This window comes from Mus caroli, unplaced genomic scaffold (genome assembly GCF_978045245.1).
Source record: "Mus caroli unplaced genomic scaffold, Mus_caroli_1 scaffold_18, whole genome shotgun sequence".
NCBI classification, from domain to species: Eukaryota; Metazoa; Chordata; class Mammalia; order Rodentia; family Muridae; genus Mus; species Mus caroli.
In genome coordinates this window covers 28,794,409-28,822,387 of record NW_028227273.1, presented here as the reverse complement: position 1 = coordinate 28,822,387, position 27,979 = coordinate 28,794,409, and the positions used below count along the sequence as shown (strand labels likewise).

The window sequence follows — 27,979 nt, the reverse complement described above, 5'->3', positions numbered from 1 at the left end:
CATGGGAAGAAAGAAGAAGAAGAAGAAGAAGAAGAAGAAGAAGAAGAAGAAGAAGAAGAAGAAGAAGAAGAAGAAGAAGAAGAAAGAGAGAGAGAGAGTGTGTCCTGCATATTCTGTGGTTGAAACTTGATACAATCAAACTTTAGGGAAACAGTAACTTAGTCCCAGAGCCCAGAATTGGGGTTATGTATATGTATAAATGGCAACAGAACCAACAGAATAATCAAAGGCTCACAGATCCCACTGGGGACTAAATCCCGCAACTGCTAGGCTCCCTATAAAATGGACACTAAAGGGCAAAGAACTAATCATTCTTACATCTCTCTGCAAAAGAGGGAGAAGGGCCCCAAGCCTGAGGGTGTGGTTAGGATTTTTAGCCACAGCCTCTGAAAATGGATCATGTTCAGTGTCCCTAGTGCAATAAACAGAGATGTTTATAGTGACCGATTGCTACACCTCCCGCGCTGTGTGTACTTTTGTAACTAGTGACAGAAAACCAAATCTCAATGGACTTACTGTTCTCCAGAGCCTGTCAATTTTTTTTTTTTTTTAATTCTGCGTTACACTACAGGAACAGTTTCTAAAAAAAATTCACCATAGTAGTACACCTTTGTCATGATTGTGAAACAGATTCAATATCTACAGTAAGGAGGAAACATAAATACATGCATGATGAATGACTACATCAAAAACCCTCTTAGTTCTTAGGGGCTTGTATACATCTGATATTTGATAGTTTCTCTTTTCTACATTTAACATTCTTTGAGAGATCCATTTGAATCTTGGGGGCTGGTGAGATGGCTCATCGGTTAAGAGCACTGGCTGCGCTTCCAGAGGTCCTGAGTTCAATTCTCAGCAACCACATTCTGGCTCACAACCATCTTTAGGGAGATCTGATGTCCTCTTCAGGCAGGCATGGATGTATATGCAGCAGAGCACTCATTAAATAAATACAATTTTTTTTAAAAAGCGCGATATTTCTGGGGAAACAACAACACCCAATAGCCGGTAATACAAAAAACCTAATATGGAAGGTTAGAGCAAAGCTCAAACACAGTTCGAATCCAGGCAATACTGAAGCTCAAGGCCCGCGGCTGGGCGGCAGCGCGCAGGCGCAGTGGCTCGGGGGCGTGGCCACGTGGCGGGTTTTCTGCGTGCGCGCATGCTCCTTCTGTGAAGCTGCAGTTTAAATTCAGCCGCGGCCGCCAGGCTCGCTTGCCGGCCTCAGTGAGGCCGTCCTGCGGTGGTGATCGAGTTCGGTGCTGCGTGGGAGAAGCGCTGCGATCGAAGGCAGAGAGGTGAGAAGGGCACACTCGAGCGAAGGCAGAAGCCGAGGAGGCTGCCAGGGGGCAGGGTTAGCCGAGCGCGCCCTACGGCGGGACGTGGGGGCGGAGGCGGCGTGGGATGAACTAGAGCGAGAGGCAGCCCAAGTATAGTGGCGCCTTCGGTGAGTCTATGTAACCCGTTGGATTCTAAAATGTAGGGAGTCTGTTTTAAGCGATTTTCAGGGGGTTATTGTATATAGTGAACTCAGGTGAAGACACAGGTTGACTGATAATGAACTTGAGATCCAATTTGGCAGTGTGCCTCAGGGTCCATACTGTTGCATTCTCGGTTGCACTGCCCCCCCCCCCCCCTTTTAAGGTTGAGGAAGTTCGGGAAGTCGACCACATTTGTGATGGAAGTGGCATAAAAGTAGGATTAAATAATAAATACATGGTCCCTGTATGCAGGACCCTGTCCTGAAATCCCGGCTAGCTTGCAGTTCTCATGTACAGGGCTGCCCGCAGCCCGGGTTCCTGGTTTTCCCAGACAGCGACATTCTTCACCTCCTTGTGCATCATTTCAGGAAATCTCCTGTTTAGTCTTGCTAAGTTCTCTGTTGTACTTAGGTGAGCTTGACCATAGCAGAGCTCTTCGCACCTGGGTTAAATGCGTGCTTTTTCTTCTTTAATTAATGTTACTCCTTAACACCCAGCCGCTTTCGGTTGTAGATTAAGCTCCGGGCAGCTGCTAGGCGAGGGCTCCACTAGTGAGCTGTGTCTCCAGCCAGCAGTTCTGTCAAGATATCCGTGATAGGTTAAGTGAAATTAAGAAGGGGGTGGGGTGGGGGCGGGGCTCTGAAGAGTGCTTAACACATGTTAGATGCTCAGAATCTGTGGTTACCTTTAAAACCTTACTATTTTATGTGTATTTTGTATGTCTGGATCCTCTAGAACTTGGAGTTAGAAACAGTTGTGAGCTGCTGTGTGGGTGTTAGGAATTGAACCTGGGTCCTCTGGAAGAGCAGCCAGTGTTCTTAACCTCTCTGCCATCTCTCCAGCTCTTGTTGGCTACTTTTCTTTCCCTTTTCTTCGTGTTTTAGTGGTTTTCCAGTTGCATAGCTCTTTTTATTACTGCATTTTCTTAAATTTGTTGTGTGGCTTTTAGTTTTTGTTGTTTTGTTTTGTTCAGTGCTTTCTCTACCTGGGTAGTCGTTTTTCTTTCCCTAATAACTGGAGGAACACGTTGGCAACTACCATTTCTCATAAACCGCTGTTTTTTTTAGGGGCGTTAGGGTGCCAGGGATCATATCCCAAGCAGTCTCCATTTCCTAGTAAGCTTTCTACCCTTGAGCCCCAGAAAGCTCTTGTGTTTCAAGGCCAGAAACAGTAATCAGTAGATGACGCTGCCTGTGTTGAAAGAGATGAAGAAAAGGAGATGTGAGCTGCTATGGATGTGAATTAGCACCTTGTGGAATCTTGGTTATTCCTGGCCATTTCCCATAGGTTTCTAAGGCCTTCCTCGTAGGAGCAGGTGAGGCAGCTTGGGCATGTGAATGACCCATTACAGAGGCCTTAGAGAAGATTGCTGGAGAAGGACGCCCAAGGGGCAGCTGGGTTCCATACAGCACTCACCTGGACAGGGGAAGCCTTATTATTGGAAGGGTATCTAGCAGCAGCACAGGAGGCTCATCTCAAGGCCTTTCGGGGCTGGATCCTACAAAAACAGTATCCGACCAGCATCATTTTATGGATTGTATGGTTTTGGTATTGTCATGGTCTCTGCTGGCCAGACAGCAGAGATGGCTCTCCCCCTCTCCCCCTCTCCTCCCTCTCCTCCCTCTCCCCCCCTCTCCTCCCTCTCCTCCCTCTCCCCCCCTCTCCTCCCTCTCCTCCCTCTCCCCCTCTCCTCCCTCTTTCTTCCTCCCTTCCTCCCTCATTCGTTCATTTGTTCATTCTTTATTCCTCTAGGGCAATGGCTGACGAAAACCAGGAGATTGGTGGCATCCATTTTCCTTTTCCCTTCCCGCCCTATCCTATCCAGAAAGACTTCATGGCAGAGCTCTACAAGGTTTTGGAAGGTGGCAAGATTGGGATATTTGAAAGTCCAACTGGCACGGTGAGTGTGAGGGAGGAGGGAGTGTCCCTCAGACAACTTGAAGGCAGCCTTTCTCACCATGGCAGTTCACCTGCGTAGACCTTGCCTTCCTTGAGAAGAAGTGAGGGGGGGGGGCACCGTAATCATCAGTTTCTCTTTCTGCATATTGGTCTCTTACTCTATTCAACTGCTAAACGCAGCACTGTGGCTAATGGCAACGGAGACTTGAAAATTGCAATATAAACTACAACACCAACACTTTTGAGGTTTCTCTGGCACACTGCCGCTTTGATGTTGGGGAACATCAGAAAACGTTGGCTTTTCCCCAGGTTCAGCATACTGTTTTAGGATGTAGGGTCTAGGACACTGAGTGCTGTTAAGGAGCCAAGCACGATTTGGAGGTGTGGCCATGTTGGAGTAGGTGTGTCACTGGATGTGGGCTTTAAGACCCTCATCCTAGCTGCCTGGAACTGTCTTCCACTAGCAGCCTTCAGATGAAGATGTAGAACTCTCAGCTCCTCCTGCACCATGCCTGCCTGGATGCTGTCATGTTCCCACCTTGATGATAATAGACTGAACCTTTGAATCTGTAAGCCAGCCCCAATTAAATGTTGTCCTTATAAGACTTGCCATGGTCATTGTGTCTGTTCACAGCACTAAAACCCTAAGACAGAAGGTTAGCTCTAAAGATTCACTTGAACCTAAATGGATCCCAGGGGCAACAGCCTGGGGGGACTCCACAACTTCCTCTATAGTGCCTCTCTTAGTCGTCATAATAGAGAGTACTGCAGATTGCGTGGACAGCAGAAATCTAGCACTTACAATTCTGGAGGTTCAGGTCTGGAATCAACATACTAACAGGTTTGGCTCTTCCTGAGGGCTATGTAAGAACTCCTTGTCTGGTAGATGCCATCTTCTTCCTGTGTTTTTTTTTTTTTTTTATGGTGCCTTTGTTCCCTGCATGTCTGCATCTGAATCATCCTTTTTCATAAGGGTGGTTTCCAGTCCTTGTAAGAATGAGGACCCACCTAAAGTGCCTCCTGTTAACTGAGTCACCCACTGGGGTTAGGAGCACAGCATGTCAGCCTGTGAAAGGTACCATGGGAAGGTGTGACCTGAGGCAGGAATAGAGTTTTGGAGAGTAGACATTTTCAACAATAACATTATGTATGTTTGGACTTCGTTGCTGTAAAGCTTAGAGTCAGATGTGGCCTTGGCAAGAATTTGGGATTTCATGCTTTGTATTTCTTGATTAATGTATTTTTTTTCTCTCACCATTGTTTAGATATTTTAACTTGCAGTATTTGTAAATTGAAAAAAAAAAAAAAAACAAAACACAAGTTCTTTTGGAACAAGGAGCTGTGTAGCTTAAGAACAGCTCATTACTGCTTGGTACCAAGCTTTATACCTTCCTTTTCTTGTTTCTGGTGACTACTAATTCCTTTCCATTCTGGATTGTCTTAGAGCATCCTGATGTTTAGAACTAGGGTTTCTTTGATGTCCTTATTAAATGGGGAAGTCATCTGGGAAGCTTTGCTTCTGGCCTGGTTTGAGGTCATTTTTATTCCTGCAGGGAAAGTCCTTAAGTCTGATTTGTGGGGCCCTTTCCTGGCTCCGTGACTTTGAACAGAAGAAATTGCAAGCAGAGGCTTGCCTCCTTGCGCCTGGATCCGGCCCTACAAGTAGTGAGAAGAACTCACTCCTGACTTCCTCATCTTGCCAAGAGCCTTCTGACCCCCCGAGGCCTGCTGGAGAGCCTGACTGGGTCACCGAATTTGTGCAGAAGAAAGAAGAAAGGGACCTGGTGGAGAGGCTAAGGGTGAGATCTGAGGGATTGAGAAAGGGAATGATCAGGAAACACATTTCATTGATTATTTTCAATTTATTACAAGATTTAGGATATATATATATATATATATTTTTTATTTTTTTTTATTTTTTTATTTTTTTTGGTGGTGCCTCTCAGCCCTTGGGTGAACTTGCAATGAGATTGCTGTCTCTTTCTGATGCAAGCCTTTTCCATTTTTCATTCACCTGGGAAAGGACAGAGTTGAAGAATGGTTTTTATTGTATGCCTTAGAGAAAGAGAGGATGTAGCCCCGTTGCACTGAGCAGCGGGGCAGAGAGAATGGAGGGTGTTGCACCCTGTGAGGGGGCTCCCTCAGTAGGTTTGTTACTGAGAAAAGCCTGGGGTAGCACCTCTGCAGGAGTCTCTTTCTGCTGTCCCTGTCCTTCAGGAGGAGCAGGTGAGGAGGAGGAAGCGAGAGGAGCGACTGAAGGAGGTCTGCCAGGATAGAAGGCTCAAGTTTGCAGCCAAGCGCACGGTGAGCATCTGGAAGGCTGGTTGACCGGAGCGGCAGAACCCCACTGTGCTGGGGCCAGGTCTGTCATGGAGTCGGCTGGGGGCTCCAGTGTGAGACTTCTCTTTGTATCTTTGTTCCTACCCAGAAACATGAGGAAGAGGAGACTGAGGCTCTCCTGCGCCTCAGCAGGGAGATGCTGGATGCAGGGACAGGACCAGAGCAGCTGGAGCAGCTGGAGTGTGGCGAGGAGCACCTGGTTCTGGCAGAATATGAGAGTGATGAGGAGAGAAGAGGCAGCAGCAGGTGAGATGTGGCTACCTGTCTATCTGCAGCCTTCAGCCTGAGAGGCTGGAGCACTCGTGAGAGCCTGCGGTCATAAATGCTAGTGACAACCACGGTTGACCCTTTACTCTGTGACAGTCCCATGTATGTGTTGAGTTAGTTTTCCCCACTGTAGTTCAGTGATGGAATCCTGGAGGCTATGGATTGGTCAGGTGATATGTCTGGGCCATTGCTGTGGGCTCATGAGTGGAGGAGAGAGCTGGGCCTGGATATAGTCCACCTGTTTTTAGATTCTGTATTCTCCACCAGTAAGGTAAGCATGTGTAGAATGCATGATCCTAACTTGTCAGAGAGTCCCGGACTCACAGTTTGACATTGTTTTAAGGTTTCTGGTCCAGATGAGCAGAAGGCTCTTATTTTATGAGCCACACTTGTGAGTGACTCAAGACACCCAGACAGAAGGGAGGGACTTGATCATTGCTGACCACACAGCTCCTCAGAAGGCCCTCTTATTCTCATTCCCACCTTAATTCTAGTGGGGGAAGGAAGTCTGGTGGCCCAAGTGCTGCCATCTGGAGTTTCATGCTGGATAGGCACAGTGGCCATAGATACAGGTGTCAGGGTGAGGTGCAGGACTTGACTTGGCCTTTAGAGCAGACTTCTTCCCTGCTGGGGACCTGTGTGGGAACTCTGATTAGCCAGCTGAGGTGGGCTGGGTGTAGCACTGTCCATGAAGAGCATACATTTCTTCTGAGACTGGGAGAACGGCAGTAAATAAACACAGTGCCAGTTTGAAACTGGCGTGTTTGCTTTGAGGAAAGTGGAGTAGTACAGCAGTAGTGTGTGAAGTCACTCGGAGGTGAGGCCTGCTGAGGTCTGAGGGCTCTGATTAGGCACCCATAAACTCACATGTTGGGGTCTTCCATTACCGAGATGGAGACCCCAAGTGAGCTTTCTGGCCCAATTTAAAGCACATGAGGGGAATTCTAGGTAAGGATAGGTGACCTTTATCTTAATTGGTTAGCTCTATATCTAGGGACATTCTAGAACCATTGTTGGGGGGTGAGGGTGGGGCTGGAAACTGTTCCTGGGAAAGCCTAGAAACTGTTGTTGACCTGTTGCCCTTGCTTGCCTCAGGCCAGGTGGTGGGGTAGCTTCTGATGGTGGGGCAGTTTCTGATTGGCTGCCCAAGGCCTGGAGTTTTTCCAGTAACTGACTTGCCTGGACTTGCCCAGTTCTTGGAAACAGAGATCTAGGCCTAGTCTCTCGAACTACCAATTTGAAACCTGTCATGGAGTCTGCCTGTCTCAGTTTTCTCACAGCTATTTCTCAATGGCGCAAGGATTAAGACAGTTTTCCTGCTGTTCCTATCTCGTGCTATGGTGGGTGCTGGTTGGCCTGTTTGTAGGAACCTGCATGAATTCATGAGAGACGAATCACAGCTTTCTGAAGATCACCAGACAGCTCAGCCAGATAGCACAGCTCTCTCAGACCAAACCAGCCTTTTATTTACATATCAATTCAATTATCTACCCAGGTTCCCCTTCAATTATTTCAAGAATCAGCATTTTATGATCTTACCCTCTTGATTCTTAGGAAAGGACAGCTAGTACTTTTTTTTTAAACTGTGGCAAATGAATTCGGAGATAGGTTGCCTTTGTAAGCACTGGCAATAAGCTAGTTGGGCGGGATCTTGCCCTGTGTTCACCACTACCTAAATCTCTATCTCCTTCCTTAATATCTGACAAGCTGTCTCTGTTCTTTTAGGCCCATGAAACTCTTTATACAAGTATTTTGCATTCTTGTATTTTACATAGTTGAGAAATTATATATTTTTGAATTCTTGTTTTCAGAGTTCTTTCCCACAGCCTTAAGGGTTTCAGCATTTACCATTTTGCTGACATTAGACACACCCTCACCTTCTGGACTTGAGCTGCTTCTAATTATAGTGGAGTACTCAACTCCCCGGAGAGAACATCCCCTCCTCCTTCATAACTTTGGCAGGAAGAATATTTCCCAAAGGAGGAACATGAAGTAAAATGTATATATATATATATATTTTTTTTTTTTTATACAAACCTCATGCCTAGCAACTGTCAACGCTTGTGGAGGCCCACACCTTGCTGGCTCTGTTCCAGGGGTGAGAATCAATCATATCATGCAGTCCCTTCCATGACCATGCAGGACTCAGTAGTTCTCTGGAGAACCCAGAGGAGTCCATTTTATAGCAGAGTGGTCTGTGAGGCTGTTGTGTCAGAGATCACATCTTGGCTTCCAGTATGTGAGGTGGCTTTAAGAACTGCAGGTCTGGGGCTGGAGAGTGCTCAGTGCTTACGTGCACTCACTACTTTCCCAAAGGTCCTAAATTCCCAGCAACCACATGGCAGCTCTGAACTGTCTGATACCCTGTTCTGGAGTGCAGAGAGATGTGCATCTAGACAGTGCCCATATATACAAAATACATAAATAGGTCTTTAAAAAGAAAAAAGAACTCCAGGTCTTTCCATTTCTTTTCCTCTTTGTTTTCTAGGTTTCACAGATTTGAGCAGCAGTGAAGGCAGCTATAGAGCTTGTGTGAGGTGTCCTGAGGAGCAGGGCTTGGCAGTTTACTGGGTCATGTCTGTGTTGTATTCAGAGCTTGCCCCTCAGCCCTGTTGACTTCTGAGGAAAGGGCTGCCCACCTGCTTGTCAGTGAGAGCCCAGAGCACATTTCGGCACTTTGAGGTATTTAGTGAAGACTCACTTCCATGTTTGTCTGTCTCCTAGGGTGGGCGAGGCTGAGGATGACTTGGAGGAAGAACATATAACCAAGGTAAGTTGCCCACTTCTCAGAGGCTTCTAGAGGGAGGACAGGAAAGACTCTAGGGCTAGGACTCTTTGTTTTAGCACTTTCTCAGCCTCTTGGAGTTGAAGAGTCCCTAGCCTCTGAGGTGTGTGCTTCCCAAATGAAGAGCATGGCTTCTTGTTGCTCCCTTGACTGTCTAGGCCTCTAAGGGAGGCCTTGGAAGAACAGCCATACTGGGCCAAGGACTCACAGGGTTTCCCTCTCCAGTGGGCAGTGGTAAGGGCAAGGTAGGAGCAAGCAAGTGTTGAGTCCTCACTCTTGGACTCTCATGGCATGTTTCTCTTCTTGCTTGTGTTTCACGTACATGGAGCGCAGTGAGCTTTGTGTGCCGTGACACCTCTCCAGGTTAAGTCTGTGGTTTTATCCGAGCTGTATCTTTTCTGTGCAAAGTCCTTGTGCTTTGTTCTCCTGTCTTCAGTCTGCTGAATCCTAGAGCAGTCAGAATGTGCACCCCAGGCTCCAACCTTTCCATGCTCTCCGGAGAGTCGAGGATAATTGCCACATCCAGATTTAGCACTGTGGGGAAACTCACTTTTCAAAGGTCTCCTAGGTCTCCTAGGAGACTTGAGGCTGTTTAAATTGTGGGAGACTTGGATCCTAGGCACTGCTAGGCCCTCATCAGGTGTAACCTGAGCTGACTTTCTGTCATCTCAGGAGTATGCATTTGTAACCACCCTCCTTCCTCCTGTAGGAGCTCAGGCCAATATGGACTAGTAAGACTCCCTCTTTGAATCCCTTTACTTTCCTCTGATCAGATTTATTACTGCAGTCGGACACACTCACAGCTGGCCCAGTTTGTGCGGGAAGTACTGAAGAGCCCTTTTGGCAAGGAGACCCGGCTAGTCTCACTTGGCTCTAGGCAGGTAAGCAAAAGGAGGCATTCTTGTCCAGACAGATTCCTCCTCCCGTGTCTTGTCTCTTGGCCTAGGCATAGACAGAGGTTTGTGAAGGCAAGGTGGGCATGGGAACAGCGCTCCTTTGTTGGCTGATTATTCTTTCAAGGGTGCAGGAGATGCAGACTGAGCCATGGATCCTTCTTATAGCCTTCAGACAGCATCATTTATGTTCTTTATCTTTAAAGACACCTGTATGTGTTCAATATCAAAGATGTTCAGCTGAACTAAGAAATGCTGAGAGTGGGAGAAATAGTCTTCCCCAGGGAAGAGCACACCATTGCTTATCCAAGACCAGATGATCAGTCCTGACAACGTACTACAAGTAATGTTCCTGAAGAAAACAAAAAACAAAAAACACAGAAAACTCATCCTTTGGTTGGGAAAGAAACAGAATATCAGCACATTAAAACAATTTCATTTTAGTCAGTGTAGTGGCACATGCCTTTAATTCCAGCACATGGGAGTCAGAGGCAGGCGAATCTTCAGTTTGAGGATAGCCTGGTCTACATAGTGAGACCCTTTCTCAAAACAAACAAACACAAAACAACAAAACCCCAAAACCAACTAACTAAACAAAACCCTAAAAAACTCATACACAAATGGACTTTGAAGAAACTTGCTTCAAAAAAATATAAACTTGGGCTGGAAAGATGGCCCAATGGCTAAGAACACTGACTGCTCTGCTCTTCGGAGGACCTAGGTTCAATTTCTAGCATCTACATGGCAGCTCACAGTCACCTATAACTCTAGTTCCAGGGCATCTTATGCTTTCCTCTGACCTCCTGGTGCATGGACCAGACACGCACATGGTGCACAGTCAGACATGCAGACAGAATACCCACAAACATAAACAGGTAATCACCACTGACTGACACACAGTGGGTTAGCATGCTGAAGAGAACAGGTTCAGTCTCAGCAGAGGTGAGGAGTTTTGTGTGGTATAGCTCAGGCACAAACAAAAACTTCTTTCTGGAAGGCATTAGAGCAGTTTAGTGTCAGATTTTATATTAATGGTCCATTCTGTAAGCAAAGGTCAAGATGAGGCACTAGTTAGAATTGACGGAGGGTAAGCTTGGTGGTAGAAGTTTTCCCAGGGTAAATGAAAGCCGCTGCTTTCCCTCTTCTCCTGCCTTACAGACCCTTTGTGTGAATGAAGATGTGAAAAACCTGGGTTCTGTGCAACTTATGAATGACCGCTGTGTGGACATGCAAAGAAGCAAACGCGGTGTGTACAGGGACCCTGTGTAGTGAGGTGTGGTACTGGGCAGCGTGGAAGTGGCGGCAATGTGGTGGGGTCTGTAGCAGGGCCATGGCATGATGACTGTGTTATCCAGAAAGAATGGCTAAGCAGGCCTTGGGTTCTGCCTCAAGCTCCTCTTTGGGCAAGAGTGTTTGTGCTTTCTGGGTCAGGGTTGGGGTCACGGACCTGGCTTGGACATGTTTGTGCCATCTCCTTTTGGATCCCAGCGTGTTGTGATGAGTCCACAGTAAGCCGCAGTTCCCTGCCCAAGTGAACGGATGTGTTTCTATTTCATTGTACTTCCTCCTGACCCCGGATGTAGCTGAGCCCCTTCCTGCCCTTGCTTTCCCCTATCTGTACCACCACAGAAAAGAATGGGACTGGGGAAGACAAGGCAAAGAGAAAGAGACAGAAGATCCAGACCTCTTGCCCCTTCTACAACCACGAGCAGATGGAGCTTCTCCGGGATGAGATTCTGCTGGAGGTGAAGGACATGGAACAACTTGTGGCCCTTGGGAAGGAGGCCCGGGCCTGCCCCTATTACGGAAGCCGCTTTGCCATCCCTGCAGCCCAGGTGAGTGTGCTGGGGAAGGGGGAAGTGGTCCATGTGTTATCTGGGGCTTACAGAAGGCGGCTTTCCTCATCCCTCTTCATTGGAGGAGGGTGCCCCTACCTAGATTAGCATGACAACTGCTTGGCATCTCATTCTCATGGCACAAAGCTATCTTATCCAGAGCATAGAGTTTGAAGAGGCCAGGGAGCCCCGGTGGCTTTGGGCGAGAGGCCGGCTAGCGTTATTGAGTGTTCAGCCCATAGGAATCCATGAAGCATGCTGTTCATCCTAAGGAGCCACACTGACAGGGCGTTGCATAGGAGCAGAGTCCAGAACTCGAAAATAGCCAAATGGCTTTTCAGGTGGCCTGCTCATGTACCCACCTGCCAGCCAGCTCATGGCAACACTGTCCTGGTTAGACTTGTCTTACCTTTATACAGAGAGGAAAGCGGATTTCCATCGACAGCCCCCGGCTGTTCGCTGTGGGTCATTTCATGCTATCTTGCTCCCCTCCTTGAAACTGTCACTCATTGGGAGATCTGTGTCAAGCAGAGACTTAAGTGGATTTCAAGAGATCACTCTTGGTAATCATAGCTCCATGCAGTGCTTGCTCCTGGTTGTCCCTGCGGTGTGTGGGTATTCACAGACAAACTAGGGACTCCCCCTGTCTCCAGATGTCTGCGTGAGCTAGTGCTGTCACCATATAGAAAATCTGAGATTGGTGTGTTCTTGACATGTGGAGGCTGTTTTCACCTCATTTTCCTTTATAACAGCCCACTGAAATAGCTGTATTTCTACATGAGAACACAGGATTCTTCTCTTCCCTTCTCTCACTGTCTTAAATGATGGTACCCATATTGGCACCTGGTTTTCATATTGTGTGTGTGTGTGTGTGTGTGTGCCTGCCTGTGTGCAGGCCAGAGAACAGCTTTGGGTGTGGCAAAGCTAGCTGGCAAGTGAGCCTGTCTGTGCATCCCTGCTGCTGCGATCTTGAGTGGTAACAATATTCCTTGCCTTTTCCCCATTGGTCTGTGACTCAAACTTAGCCATTGCTTTCAAGGAAAACACTTTACCGCCTGAGTGATCTCCCTCACTTGTTTGTTGGGAAAATCTTCTTAGCAGCGTATACCTACAAAGTTAATTTTATCCTCAGCCCTCATTGACGTGTTCTGTCAGATTCACTTAGCTGATGAAAAACCAAGGGCCATTTAAATGCGATGCCAGAGTCACAGAGCTGAGAGAGCAGCCCTAGGGCCAGAGGCTAGGGTGGCCTTCTGCTGCTTGGTGATTGTCAGTTGAAGAACTTTGGAGCCTGAGGATGCAGTTCACCTCCAGGGACTCCAGTCCTCCCCCTTCCCAGGTGATCAGCTCCAGTTTTATTCCTCATGGTTGATATCCCACAGAAAACCTCTGAAAGGGCTGTTGGAACAGGCAGAATACTGAACTGTGGCATTCTGGCTTGAGTCCTCACCCCCCATCCGCAAGGTCTGAGTAAGAAAGTAAACAATGCCACTAGAACTTCAGTGGCCTGGAGAGTTTACTGCAGGATAAGCCTTCTGCTCTGTGAAGACAGGTTGCTTCTCTATCCAACTGTCACCTTTTCCTACAGCTAGTGGTGCTACCCTACCCAATGTTGCTGCATGCAGCCACCCGACAGGCTGCGGGAATCAGGCTGCAAGGCCAGGTGGTCATTATTGACGAGGCTCACAACCTGATCGACACCATCACCAACATCCACAGCACAGAGGTCAATGGTTCCCAGGTGGGTCAGCCTCTCCCGTTTTGGGCAGAGTGGCATAGGTCATTCCTTTAAATGCCTGGATCAGGAAGTCTTCTGGATGTGGGCCTTGGTAGAGGGTGATCTGAACTGAAATCCTGTCTTGTCTTCTTCGTTGGTAGAGTGAGGTTCTTGGGAGCCAGCTTGAAGAGGGCGTCTGCTTTTGTCTTCAGCTCTGCTTCATCCAGGGTGCTGCTCACTAGTTCTCTGTTAGTAGGATAGTAGCATCAGAGACCAGTAGTCTCCCAGGAGCGCTTTGGGGGCCTTTAATGGAGGAATGCTCAGGGCTTCCTTCCGCAGGCTCCTGTTTACTTTCCTCTGGTATGTGGCAGGCATTGAAAGGGATTCTGTGTGTCTCATGCTTTTCTCTTGGGCTAGGCGTTCCCTGCTTTATTTTGGGAGCTTTGGGATTCATGGAGGGCAAAGCTGTGTGTCTTATACCCACACTGCAAATCGAGGTGAGCCAGGAGAATGACCGGGAGACCTGTGTGATATCAGCCACCTCCCAGGTCAGTTCTCCTGTGAGATTTAGGACCTTAGGCGTCAGTCTCTTCCCTTGCCTTCTCAGCTCTCATCAGCCCCATGGCCTGCCTGTACGTGCTGTGCTTTGCTTTGCTTTGCTTTGCTTTTGCCTTTGTCTGTTACTCTCCAGATGCCTATCACTGTGATGGCACCCATGTGTCCTGGGCTGGCATTTCCTAGATCTCTGCAGAGATCCTCTTAATCCTATCCTGAGATGCCTTCATTGCTGTTCTGTTTTCTCTCCAGCTTTGCCAGGCCCATTCCCAGTTGCTCCAGTACATGGAAAGATACAGGTAAGAAACTACCTGAGGCCCAAGGTCTAGCCAGGCTCAGCCTCTGTGGCTTCCACATTAGCCTGCCAGAGCACAAATGGAGGAGGTTACTGCTAATGTCAAAGTCTTGGAGGAATGGGCTGAATTGGTCTGGCCTGGTATATGCCCTCTACATCCTAGACTTTTTGGGATAGAGCAGCAGGTGCTGAAAACCTTGGTCTCTGCTGGAGGCTTTGTAGCTCACAGCCCAGTGTGTCAGGCCCTAGGTAGAAAGGTCCAGTGGCCTCCGGTGGAGGGAGATCCTGGAGAATGGTACCATCTGCTCTGTTGCTTCTTCCTCAGGAAGCGTTTAAAGGCCAAGAACTTGATGTACATCAAGCAGATCCTGTACTTGCTGGAGAAGTTTGTGGCTGTTTTGGGAGGTAGGGGCATCATCCCCTGGCTCTGCCACTTGTGTTGGTCTTGTTCCTTGAATGCCAATGAGGACACTTGGGTGTTTTATGCTTTTAAGCACTATCCTGCTCATTCCTTAGGGAATCCTAGTTTCTATCTTGGTTGAGACCTTAGCCTTTTCACTTTAAGACGGCATGGTTATGTAATCATACAGTGTAAAGCAAGACACGATGTTGTGTGGCATAGTTACAGCCCTATGGTGTACTGGCTAAGACACACTGGCAGAAGAGAAGTCCAGGAGATTTAAACTTCATTCACAGAGGGAAAACCAAAGCTCAAGGTGGGACTTGCCTGCCGCTCATGAGCCTGGAGGCTGTTGACTCCAGAGTTCTATATTCCAGAAAGTCGGTGGAGGCTTTTCTAGCAAGCTGTTGTCCCACGTTAGTACTTTCCACTTCCTTCTCTGCCTGTGCCACAGCTCGCCGTCTTCTGGCAGATCCTGTTTTTCTCCCTTGTCCTGCTTAGTGACAGTGGGGAGACTGCTCTGATCCTGTCTCTTGCCTGGCCTTGGGTTCCTGTCACCTCCTGTCTTTTTAGGGTGTCCTTTGTTTGCTATAAATACCCCAAACAGATGTCTCTGAAACATGAATGTTACTTGTAGTACATGAAGCTAGGACAGTTATAACTCAGCAGTGGACGAAGAGCTGCCACTGTGACCCACTGGAATTCCCTTTTTTAGGTAACATTAAGCAAAATCCTAGTACACAGAGCCTGTCTCAAACAGGTGAGGAGGTTGCTGTCAAGGGTGGGAGGTGGTGTGAGCCACCCCGAGCTTACCAGATAGTACTGGGCTGAGAGGACTTGGTAAGGCACAAAACCAGCGTCCTTTGTCTGCTCACAGGGTCTGAGCTGAAGAGCATCAACGACTTTCTCTTTCAGAGCCAGGTGGACAACATCAACCTGTTCAAGGTAAAGGTCTATTCTGATTTAAACACCTTTTGACTGACTTAAGGCACTGAAAGGAGAGGAAGGGGAGGAGGTCAGCTGTTGTGCACTTGTCTGCTGTGTTCTGCCTCTAGCACCAAATCAAGTATACCTAGAAGAAATAAGGTGTAAATCAGTGTCCTTGAGTAGTCTAACACCCAAGGATCTAAATCAGGACGAGGCAGTTGCCAGGTCTTTAACCCGGACAGCAGTAGCCAAATGGTTGTGCCAGGGCTGTGGGGTTTGGTAAAGGGAGCCTGCTCTTTGCATCCCTTGGGATGAACACAGCCTCTTCTTCCCTATCCATCTCTGTTCTGCCAGTCTTTCTCCAGGGAATTGTTTTTAGCGTATAATCCATGGTGTGCCGTATGAGGCGAGCAGGAAAGTGTGGCTAGGACCACCCAGCCAGTCTTCCTGCTGGAGCCTTGGGTGGGATGGCACGCACAGACCTTTGCTTCTGTTAGCCTTTGAAATCTGGTGCTCCCACAGGTGTTAGGCCACTATACCACAACCCAGTGTGTCTAAATTAAGCCTCCATGGATACTGTCCCTTTGTTCTGAGCACACTGCCAGGACATACTATGGTCACTTAAGAACAGGAAACCTGGGCTGGTGAGATGGCTCAGTGGGTAAGAGCCCCCGACTGCTCTTCCGAAGGTCCAGAGTTCAAATCCCAGCAACCACATGGTGGCTCACAACCATCCGCAACGAGATCTGGCGCCCTCTTCTGGAATGTCTGAAGACAGCTACAGTGTACTTACATATAATAAATAAATAAATCTAAAAAAAAAAAAAAAAAAAAAAAGAACAGGAAACCTGCTGGGCAGTATAGTGGTGCACACTTTTAATCCCAGCACTCAGGAGGCTGAAGCAGGGGGATCTCTGTGTTTCTGGTCAGCCTGGTCTACAGCCAGGGCTACACAGAGGAACCCTGAAACATAAACAAAAGAACAGGAAAACAGGCTCAGAATACCCGCTCTGGAGAGTGACTGGCTCAAGCTACACTCGGGTGAACCAAGGGTGGCTGGATGGGGCCAATGTTGAAACCCAGCTAGACCCATCCTAGATCCTGCTCTCTCCCTGATTGCCTTCCAGTTTTCAAATCAGCGTCCCTTAAACTAACCTTTGGCCATCGACATTACTGTGATCCTATTGGTCATCTTTGGTACCTTTCTCCACTTTTGTTAAGCTCTGAACAGTTGCCATTCCTACATTGTGAGCTGAGCTGAGGCGAGGCACCAAGCTGACTGAGCACTGAGGGAGACTGCATCCGGACCTTCCCTGGACGGGCGCATCTCCTTTCTGCTCTGATGGAAAGGATTGGGCTTTATTTTCTGTTATTTTGGGTTTTTGATGTTTCAAGATAGGATGTCACTATCTATCTAGCCCTGGCCATCCTGGAACTCAATCTGTAGACCAGGCTGGCCTAGAATGGTTTTGGCTTTTGGTTTTTTGGTTGTTTGTCTTTAGTTTTTAAAGATTTGTCTTTTTAATGTGTATGCCAGCACACATTCTTGTTTTGAATTCAGGTGTGCCTATGCCACAGTGTTTGTCAGGCTAGAGGACAAGTTTCCCATGTTAGTCCTTGCTTTCTACCCTGTTGAGATAGGGTCTCTTGATTGTTTTGCCACTGTGTATGCCCGGTTCACAGGCTTCTGGGGTGTTTCTTGTCTCTGCATCCCATTTCTCAGTAAGAGCATTGTGGCTATAGACTTAGTGCTGAGTCTGGCTTTTATGTGTTCTCTGAGTATTCCAACTCTGGTTTTTGTGCTTGTGTGGCAAGCTTGTGAGCCGTCTTTATCGCCCTTGGAATTGTTTTTACTTACCTCTTCTTCAAGGCCCAGTCTGCATATGGGCACTTGGAAGGAAGCAGCATGCAGCTAGTGCCTTTTTTAAAAAATTATTATTATTATTATTATTTTTTGCCTGAATGCATGTCTGAACACCACATGTATGCATGCCTGGTACCCAAAGAGGTCATAAGAAGGGAGATGTGCTGAAGTGGAATTACAGATGGTTGTGAGCCATCGTGTAGGTCCCAGGTTTTCTGGGAGAACAGCCAGTGCTCTCATAGCTGAGCCAACCGTTTCATCCTTGAGATCTTGTCTTGAACTCCCTTCAGGTGACCCGAAGAGTGGGAACATCTGTGGTGAGGCTGTGGTTTGAGGTCTCCTGTGGAACCCTGTGATCTTAGGGCCACTGGGGTAGTGAGTACTGAGAAAGTAGACCAGTAAGATTTCTTGTAGGGTTGTGGGTCCTAGGTCTGCTCTGCCATAGGGCATGGCTGCTTGGGAGAGGCAGAACACGCATGCTGGGTTGTCGGGAAGCACCAAGGCACTGCTTGGGGTAGGAAAGTGCAGTTTAAGGCACTGGCCTTAAATGAGGCTGGAGCCATCTAATTCTCAGGCTCTTGGACATCCAGGCTTAGATGGGAGCCAAGGAAGAGCTGAGAACGTCTAGCCTAGGGCTAGGGCTGGGGACTGGGGGAAGAGGTCCCACGGTGAGAGTCCTTGGCTTGATGGCTGTTGTAGGCTTGGTGGCAGTTGTGCCTGGGAGCGCAGAGAGGCCTTTATGGGACATTAGATAGCAGTTCCATAGCTCCCCATGGCACATCCCGTTGAAAAGAGACAGTCTGTGGTTCCAAATCATTTATTGCCATGGTGGAAAGTGGATTTGTAAAGCCATACCCCACTTCTCAGGTTAGGCCTGAGATTAAATACCTTTTTGCAGGGAGGAATGTCTGGGAAGGGAAGCTTATTGGCTAAGCCCTCCAGGGCTAAAGGTACCTCATTAGCATAGAGATCTCTATCCTGAGCCTAAGTGACCACAGGTCATGTCTCTTTTCCTGTTGTCTTGGTCTGAGGTGTTAGGGCTACCTTATGTGCCTTGCCCTTACATGACTGATGGCCACAAATCTATGGAGGGCTTCAGCTAGTGACAGGGGCCTGGTGCCTCCTCCCTGGAGGAGGGCCAGGTGAAGCTCCTACCGTCCCTTCAGGGTCTGTGGTGCTTCAAAGCCTTTAGCTCAACCAAGACCAGGCTACCTCTTGTGGTCCACTGCCTCACCCTTTGTTACGTGGCTTTGGGTTCCTCTGAGGGGGCAGTGAGCCATATTCCTTCAGTGGTATGGGGTGGCCGTCTGAATTTAGCCCCCAGTTTGCTTCCTTCTCACAGTGGCCTGTCGTGGTTCTGCAGGTGCAGCGGTACTTGGAGAAGAGCATGCTCAGCAGGAAGGTACCTTTCCCATTGCTTAAGCAAGGAGCCAGGGAACCCCTGCTGCCTTACTCCGCTGCCCGAGGATTCTAGGCTTCTGATTGCGCTGTCCATAGTGTGGAGTGATTCCTGGCTTGGGAGGAAATGGGCTGTGGGCTGGCTTGGGTGTCTGATTCAGTTTCTAATCATTTTTGTCTGTTCTCTTGTCCCCGACACAGCTCTTTGGCTTCACAGAATGTTTCGGAGCGGTTCTTCCATCCCCCTCAGACTCTCAGGAAAACCGAGGTCTGGCTGGCTTCCAGCAGTTCCTGAAGAGCCTGCAGTCAGGGCCTACTGAGGGTGAGCTGGGAGGGTGAGCGATGAGAGCCAGACACAGGCCCTTTGAGCAAGCATGGACTCCATATAAGGGAGGCCCTCTTTCCCATCCTACCCTCTTCTGCAGACTCCCCGGAGGAGGGCCAGGGCGTAGCCCTGCGGCCTGCCTCTCCACTGATGCACATCGAGGCCTTCCTGGCAGCTCTCACCACAGCCAATCAGGATGGCAGGGTTATTGTGAACCGCCAAGGTAATCCACTGCTTGTAGCCAAGGGGCCTAGCTTGAAAGGGCTCTATCATACTGCCTGATTCTGTATGTGAAGGAACCACATGCCTCCTAGGCTGGAGCCACCAATGGACTGGGAGACTGGGTTTCAGAGGTGCTGAGTTCTCTTAGGCAAGGTCCCTACAGAACCTAGAATCTCACAGTTGTGGTTAAATAGGGTTGGACTGTATCTTTGTTCTGTTGTCTGAGGGTTATGTGCCACTGGCCAGACTATCTTTGCACCGGAGTTTCCACATAGTCTGTGGTCCCAATGGCAAGGGAAATGCTTTTCTTTTAGAGGGAGGACGGTAGCTCACTGGCCTCCACAGATCATCTGAGATTCTCTAATCAGCTCTATTCCTTTGTCATTTGTCTTTCAGGCAGTGTGGGTCAGAGCAGCCTTAAATTCTTACTCTTGAACCCAGCTGTGCACTTTGCCCAGGTGATGAAGGAATGCCGAGCAGTGGTCATTGCAGGTGGCACCATGCAGCCGGTAAGGTACCAGGGAAGGACACACATCAGTCTCTCTTCTCTGTCCCCTGGGCCCCTAAACACAAATGGGCCAGCGCATGCAGGCTCAGCAGTGCCTACCAGGGGCCACTGCCATTTCACTGCCCTTGCCTTTTAGACTGGTGGGGTGGTAGCCCTGTGGCTATTGTGTTGCTGGAGTTGGCTTCTCTGAGAAAACGCCCTTCTGTAGTCCCAGGCTCACATGGAGATGCTGTTCTCTCATTCCATCCCTGTACCTGCATCTCCTGGAAAGTCATTACCTGTATGGCTTTTGAAAAGTTAGTTTTAGGGCTGGAGAGATGGCTCAGCAGTTAAGAGCACTGAGTGTTATTCTGAAGGTCCTGAGTTCAAATCCCAGCAACCACATGGTGGTTCACAACCATCTGTAATGAGATCTGACACCCTCTTCTGGCGTGTCTGAAGTCAGCTACAGTGTAATTACACAGAATAAATAAATCTTTTTTTAAAAAAAGAAAAGTTGGTTTTAGTATATAAAAGTCAAAGACAAGCTTTAACGTCAGAATTCTATGAACCAAAGGGTCAATGCTGGTGTACTATTGCATACTTATGTACATAGTTCTTAAAACCACACTTGTACATTATTGGTATAATTTCCTTTTTTTCTCTGTTTATTTATTCTTGTCAGCAAATGTTTATTCTAGCACACTCTGTGCTGCATTTAAATGTGACCTGTGTGACATTTCACCACACACATGTCACGTTCCACCAGTGTGCTGCTCACCCCAGTCCTGCTCTGTTGGATACTTCTACTCTCTTTTCCCATTGTCTCTAGTTTTCTCAATTCTGTGATCAAAGGTGGTTTCCTTGTTTCATCTTGAGAGCATTTTATGGTCTAGACTGTTGGGCTCCTAAGCATGGATTCCAGCCTTGGCTGCCTGCTAGAACGGATGCTAGAACATTTTTTTTTTTTTTTGACTTTTCTGTTGTGTTCTCTGTGTTACAGCAGATGGACCTGAGAACCATGTATGTGCCGGGCAAACACTTCACCACCAAGGCACATTCCAAGCCCATGTAGATCTTTGTTTAGTTTTTGGTTTGGGATTTGTGTGTCTTCATTTGGTGTTCACATGGTGCGTGGCCATTATTGTTCTGCTTGTTGGTTTGTTTGTTTTTGAGATGGGAGTCTCACTACTATGTAGTCTTTGAGGATGTGTGTGTGTTTTGAGACAGTCTCTTTACTACGAGGTCCCTGCTGTCCTAGAATTTGCTATGTAGACCAGGCTGCCCTCAAACTCACAAGAGAATCATCTGCCTCTGCCTCTGCCTCTCAAGGGCTGAGATTAGAGGTATAAACACCAGCATTCCCAGCTCTTACTATGTAGTTGTAATGAGTGGCCTTGCCTGGCTTTACAGACTCTTTTTAGTCACCGTGTGGCTGCTAGGAGCCAAACCCAGGTCCTCTGCAAAAGCCATGAAGGTTCTTAACCATGGAGCCATCTGTCCAGGCCTCAAGTTTTTTATTAAAGATTTTGTCTATGTATATACGTTGAGTATATCCTCCTAGTATTTCACTCTCCTCCCTATTCCCCTCTTTTCCTGCCATTGTTCCCTTAGACAACAGCACTTCGACTGTGTCATCTGTGTGTGATGATGTCATGTATAGAATCTAGGACTGCAGCTAGCTTAATTCACATAATGTGATCTTCCTCAGTTGCCTCCTTCCCTCACCCTCCTGAGACAGGCTTCTATGTGTAGCCCTGCCTGTCCTGGAACTTGCTCTGTAGAACAGGCTGGCCTTGTACTCAAGACATCCATTTGTCTCTGCCTTCCCAAGTGGTGGGATTAAAGTCATGTGCCATCACTGCCCAGTAAAACAAAGCCTGTCTTGTATACCACATTTTATGTATTTATTTTTGTCTAAGCCTCTGTTGATGGATATCTTGTTTGTTTTACTAATTGGGTTGGTGTTCAGTACAGTGGTGAGCACTGATGTGGAATACCTCTGTGATTATGTTGGAGTCCTTTGGCTCAATATTCTGGAGTCCCGAGACAAATGGTTAAATGGCTGTTAACACATCAAAGTGCTAGCTCTTGAATCCTTTAGTACCTGTGATTCCTCCCAGAACTCCACCCTGCCACTACCCTCAAACTCTTCCTTCCAGCAGCTAGGCTTCCTTTTCCCTTCTCCCCAGCTTGAATCCTGTATAACCCACTCATCTTAGCCCCCCCGCTCCTCTCCTGCTCTCTGTCCAGTCTCCCCTCTCACAGTCCGCTTTAGTCAGCTGGCCATGTTCAGCCCGGACTCTTCCCTCAGCCTGCTTTCTCCCTTATATCTACAGTAAGAATCCTTGCCATGCCCTCCTCCTTTTATTTCATTTTCTTATTCAGCTGCACATATGGAAGATGCATTCTCAGTGTGTTTTGTTTTGGGAAGGCTGCATACTGACTTCCACGGTGGCTAGGCCAGCTCACATTCCCCTCAGCCATGTCTCAGGCCTGTTGTCCACATCCTTGCCAGAATTCTTTGTTCTCTTTTCTTGCCATTTAAACACTATTCCTATTGTTTGAGACATTGATCTGATGTGTTTTGAACATACTCACCTCCCCCTCAGCTCCTCTCTCCATCAGCCCATTCTGTGTTGCCCAGTCAGTCTCTAGTGAGTTCCTTCTGTGTTTATGTGATCAACTTACTAGAAGCTCACATCATTAAAGAAGACTGGCTTTCCCCCTTGCAGCAGTTGTCAGGGTCTAGTAGTTCCTCAGTTAGTGATGGGACTTTGTCCCCACAGTCCCACCTCCATGCTGGAGTTCTGACTGCCTTGAGTTTGCTCTGGATTTCATCTGTCACAGTCACCTGCCCTGATGTGTCCTGAGACATTTCCCTTGATGTTATCTTCCACCCGTGGCTCTCATAATCCATGTTCCCCTCTTCCTGAAGATTTCTAAGCCTTGACTGTCATTCTGTTGGGATAAGGCAGGAGTCTGAACGTAGCTTTGGTTTTCATTTCTCTGGTGGCTAATAAGAGGGAGAATTTCTTCATACGTTTATTGGCCATTTCTTTTCCCTGTGTTGAGAGCTGTTCGATTTGTTTCTGTTTCCTGACTGCATGGTTTGATTTGTTTCATTTGTCCAGTTCTTTGTGTATTGTAGGTAGTGTTCCTCCCTCTTGTTGATTTGAACATGTAGAAAGGCCCGACACTCCATCACTGCTCTTCTCTAAGTTTTCTGTCCATACCGGTTGTTTTCTTTTAGCTTGGGTCATTAGCCGTTCCTTCTTGTTGACTGGGTTTGCCTCTTATCCCAGACTTCTCTTACATTCACTACAAGAACACACAACCCCAGGCTCTGAGGTCACAAGGCCCTCATGTTATTGCTGCAGATGTCTGACTTTCGGGAGCAGCTGCTGGCATGTTCTGGAGTAGAAGCGGGGCGAGTGGTGGAGTTTTCCTGTGGTAAGCCACTGTGTGGTGGGTAGATGGGGCAAAGGCAGAGGACACCACTGCATTGGTACCTTAGTGGGCTTGCTCCAGCACACTTCCCCAGACTCAGGTTCTGAGCTCTGCTCACCATATTGTTTACACTAGCTGTGTCAGTGCAGAGAAGAGCTAAGTGCATTTTAAATTGTTGGCTCCTAGTTGGAGAAATGATTTTTTTTTTTTAAAGATTTATTTATTTATTATATATAAGTACACTGTAGCTGTCTTCAGACACTCCAGAAGAGGGCGCCAGATCTCGTGGATGGTTGTGAGCCACCATGTGGTTGCTGGGATTTGAACTCTGGACCTTCGGAAGAGCAGTCGGGTGCTCTTACCCACTGAGCCATCTCACCAGCCCTGGAGAAATGATTTGAGAAACTGCCCTACCTGGACACTAGTTTTCAGCCTTCCTTTGGTATCGCCAGGTCACGTGATCCCTCCAGACAACATCTTGCCCCTTATTATATGCAGTGGGCCCTCTAACCAGCAGCTGGAATTCACCTACCAGAGAAGAGAGCTGCCTCAGATGGTTAGTGCTAACCCACTTCCTGTCCTCTCTGGCCTGTGACCAGGTAGAGAGTACCACCAGCGTTGGCATGGAGACAGATGGTCACATCTGGGACATGAGTGGAGTCATTTTCTTCCTTTAGATATTTATCAAGGAAGATCTTAATGGCCTTCCTCACCGTAGGTTGCTAAATGCTTTCTAAAGAGCTCCTATCATCCCATGAGGATGCAGGGTGGGAGAAGGCTGACCAGTTTGGGGGTTCTTGCTCCTGGCCTCTATCCTGGGAAGACATATTTCTGGGGCACAACTCGTGTGGCATCTCAGTGCCAGTTTGTTCCGATTGTTGTCCCTCGTGAGACAGGGACGCCCAGAGTCTGGGTTCTCATCTGTGGGATGCCAGTGATGGGACGTGGCATAAATGTAAGGAGGCACCACAGGCCCCAGTTGGGCATGTCTGTTAACAGTAGTGAGCGCATTGCATGATACCACGGGGAGCTGCTCGGCTTTCATCCTGTGTGGCTGTGGGACCTGCTCTAGGCTAGCCCTTTGCTTTCTGCAGATGGAGGAGACAGGCCGCATTCTCTGTAACTTGTGCAATGTGGTCCCTGGAGGTGTGGTATGCTTTCTCCCTTCCTATGAGTACCTGCGCCAGGTACACGCTCACTGGGACAAGACTGGCCTGCTGACACGTTTGTCTGTCAGGAAAAAGGTGAGTGCCCCTTAGCCTGTTTATGAGGACATTGCTACTTGTAGCTCTTCCTAGGGTCCCTCAACCTTGTTAACTTGGCATCTACCAAGTGCAGGCCTGGGACACAAGCCACGGGGATTCCCTGTTGCTTGACTACATGTTCCATCCACATGCTTCCAAACCCAGACTGGGCTCACGAATCAGTCTTGTGAAGCCTTTTGCTGGGAGACCTTGTCTTCTACCCTCAGATATTTCAAGAGCCCAAAAGAGCGAGCCAGGTGGAGCAGGTGCTGATGGCGTATTCCAAGTGCATTATGGTGAGAGATGGAAGTGAGGCTGGATCCAGAGACCACCAGTGTCTGTCAGCTGGGAACAGTTGTATGACTCATAGATTTGGCTCAGGAACCCTGGTGTGATTGTCCCCTGACAGAGCTGCAGTCACTCAGAAGGCCATCTGACAGGGGCCTTGCTCCTCTCTGTGGTTGGAGGGAAGATGAGTGAGGGGATCAACTTCTCTGATGACCTGGGCCGGTAGGTGTGGTGTCCTCTTGTCTGCTGGGGCTCGAGGCATGCATGCCATAGGGTCAGTACCCATATGGCCTGCTTGGGGTCTGTAGGCTGTGGGTGGATTGACATTACTGTCAATCTGGCTGTGTAGACCAGAGAAATAGGAGCCATGACTTGCTTAGGATCCTGGTCTTCTGCCTAGGTTGGATCTCTGAGCTAAAAATTGTACCTCCATGGCGAGAACCCGAGGGCCATAAAAGTGGTAGGAGGGATGGGGCATGGATCAGTGAGTGAGGATGCATGCTCAGAAGACACAGCAATAACTTTGCAGCACACACACAAAAGACTGCATGGTTGTATTTACCAGTAAGCACTGTGTGTCAGAGATGACAGGCCCCTGGGTAGTTCTGCTCATGGACCCTAGGATTGTGTGAACTTCAGATTTAGTGAAAAACCATGTCTCAGAGAATAAGGTGAAGAGTGTCGGAGGGACAGCACCTGACATCTTCCTCTGGCCTCCACACGCATGTGTATAGGCACATACACCCTAAAAGGCCATGAAATCACATGTAACTCGTTCTAAATATCCGTGATAGCTGCATGCTGACTTGATGCCTTAGGCCGTGTGTGTGACCCACTACAGGTGTGTGGTGATGGTGGGGATGCCATATCCCAACATTAAGTCTCCAGAGCTGCAAGAGAAGATGGCCTACTTGAATCAGACACTTGTGAGTACCTGTAGTGTTTCAGAGGGTTAAAGGGAGGAAGCGGTGTGCTACCCCCTAGGACTGGATGACAGGCCCTGCAGTATGACCTGTTGTACAAATGGTTGCTTTCCTCTAGAGGTTTTGGAGTGTACCCCTAGCCCACTTGATCTTCTCTACTGCATGAGCTGTAGCACAAGCTGTTGACCAGACATGCAACCTGACCTTGCTCCAAAGCCTGGACTACAAGGCAGGCAAAGGTCGATTCTAATCTTTCCTCTTCTGTTTTCTTCTCAGCCTAGGCCACAAGGTCAGCCCCCGCCAGGGACGGTACTGATAGAGAATCTGTGTATGAAGGCTATAAACCAATCCATAGGTAAGTGTGGGGCTGCTGCTGGGTGCAGATGGATGGTTTGAGGCAGGGGGGATGTTAGTGCTGTATTGTCCATTTGAGGGGTCCCCTATGCACATGCAGTATTGGTAGGTGAGTTGAACTCAAGAGTCTTGACTTGTGCATCTACCCAGGCAGGGCCATTAGGCACCAGAGGGACTTTGCCAGCATTGTGCTCCTGGATCACCGGTATGCCCGTCCTTCTATTCTGGCGAAGCTGCCAGCCTGGATACGAGACCGAGTGGAGGTCAAAGCTACCTTTGGGCCTGCATTTGCTGCTGTGCGGAAGGTTAGGTTTTGTCCCTGTGCCCCAGACCTCCCTGGCTTGAAATGGGGCTTCTCACAGCCTTTTTCTCTCTGCAGTTTCATCGAGAGAAGTCACACCCAAATCTGGTATAAGCGTCTCATACTCTGCTTGACCTGGCCTTTGTATTTGGCCTAAGAAGATAGAAACCATGTGCAGACTGCCAAGTGTACCCCAGCCTTCCAGAGACAGTGGACTCCAGTGTTCAACTTGCATAGAAAAGCCAGCAGAACACCCTGAAGGAACCTGGCCCGAGACACCTCATTCCCTGCTCAGGTTCAGCTTTCTGCCTGGCTCCAGGTGGCTGTGCTAGCAGCAGCTTTCTGCCTGGTCTGAGGTGAGGCTCACCTGCCTCTGCCCTTTCTAGAGACAGTTAGCTTTTCTTGGCCTTTGACTCCCATCTCTGGCACAGATGTCCCCGTTTCAAGCATTATTGCCTGACCCACTGCAGTATGACACATATACCATCTGTGCAGAAGAGAGTTTTGAGGAAAAACTAGGGACATACATGATATTGAAAGAGCTGACATAAACTTTGACTTTTCTGAAGGACCATCACAAAGACTTGGACCCTGGCCATAGACCTTTCTGTGTCCCACAATTTTTTCTCCTTCTGCTTTTCCTCATAAACTAAGAGGCATTGATCCTGTCCATGGCTGCTCAGGACTCTGTGCTCAGACATCTACCCGAAGACATGTCATTGGGCAAAAGTGTCTCCGTGTTTTTCATTTTCTTCTGCTGTCCCATGAAGGAGAGCCCCAGTTCAGAGCCCAGCTCCTTTATATTCACCTTTGGCTGTCCCTTGTGTGAGCTTCAGCAACCTCAGGGGCAGCGCCCTTGCCACTTAGGCAATACACTGGTTGCATCCGGCTTGCAAACTGAGAGGAGCCATAGAAGAGGACTTCTTTTTCACAGTTCTTGTGCCGCTTGCAGTTCAAAAGAATTCCATTCTTGACTCTTCCTCAGATTGAAATGGTAAAGCCTAGACAGGCAGTGGTGGCACACACCTTTAATCCCAGCACTTGGGAGGCAGAAGCAGGCAGATTTCTGAGTTCAAGGCCAGCCTGGTCTACAGAGTGAGTTCCAGGACAGCCTGGGCTATACAGAGAAACCCTGTCTCAAAAAACAAAAATGGTAAGGCCTCATACCTGAGGGATAGTGTTTAGAGACAGGATTCCTGTAGGGAGGCAGGGACAGGTTTTTTGTCACTAGGGTAGGGCTTTAGCATACACTAAAGTGCACCTAGAAGTCCCCATCATAGGAGGACCCAGAGAATGGCAGCCTCTGTAAACCTTGAAGGGTTGTCACTGGGAATCCACTCATCTGTTACCTGTTATAGCAGCAGTGTTCCTAGGCTTACATCCTAGGAATGTCATCCATGTGTCATACCCGATTAAAAGAGCAACTGAACCTACAAGAACTTCATGATCAAGTATGAGAATCCTCCTAAATGCAGTTGACAATGTCATGGTAAGAGACATCTGTCTAGAGACAGCATGCAGTGTCAGCTATATAAAGGAGCATTGAGGGGATGCAATGGGAGGAATAATTGGTTCAGGGGACCCAAGGGGACAGAAGGCTGCAGAATGGAGGGACCCAGAGACCTCATTTCTTGTGTGACCTCCATCAAGCCATTGAGTTGAACCTGGACTTCTTAGTGTGCGTACTGCTCCTCAGAAATGCTTGCTTGGCCTCCCTTGGAAGCTGCAG

General features: G+C 48.3%; 1 protein-coding gene across 1 annotated transcript; it reads left to right on the top strand.

Annotated features, from left to right (window-relative positions):
• Positions 1–1,204: 1,204 nt before the first annotated feature.
• On the top strand, positions 1,205–27,025 carry Ddx11 (DEAD/H-box helicase 11). Its single transcript, XM_021185704.3, has 27 exons — positions 1,205–1,298; positions 3,234–3,381; positions 4,934–5,179; positions 5,598–5,684; positions 5,809–5,966; positions 8,712–8,757; positions 9,546–9,653; positions 10,824–10,911; positions 11,295–11,500; positions 13,089–13,241; positions 14,025–14,071; positions 14,393–14,472; positions 15,183–15,227; positions 15,345–15,412; positions 18,622–18,660; positions 18,858–18,978; positions 19,082–19,204; positions 19,600–19,712; positions 23,071–23,143; positions 23,593–23,696; positions 24,235–24,384; positions 24,612–24,680; positions 24,794–24,894; positions 25,514–25,598; positions 25,872–25,950; positions 26,100–26,254; positions 26,329–27,025. Exons 2-27 carry the CDS (start codon positions 3,238–3,240, stop codon positions 26,362–26,364), a joined length of 2,724 nt encoding a protein of 907 aa, XP_021041363.1. The 5' UTR covers positions 1,205–1,298; positions 3,234–3,237; the 3' UTR covers positions 26,365–27,025.
• The last annotated feature ends 954 nt before the right edge of the window (positions 27,026–27,979 follow it).

Excerpts from the sequence above, each read along its gene's own strand:
- Ddx11 (XM_021185704.3), top strand. The coding sequence starts at position 3,238 with ATGGCTGACGAAAACCAGGAGATTGGTGGCATCCATTTTCCTTTTCCC. Across the intron at positions 9,654-10,823 it reads TCTCACTTGGCTCTAGGCAG|ACCCTTTGTGTGAATGAAGA; the intron begins GTAAGCAAAAGG and ends CCTGCCTTACAG. Across the intron at positions 15,413-18,621 it reads ACAACATCAACCTGTTCAAG|GTGCAGCGGTACTTGGAGAA; the intron begins GTAAAGGTCTAT and ends GTGGTTCTGCAG.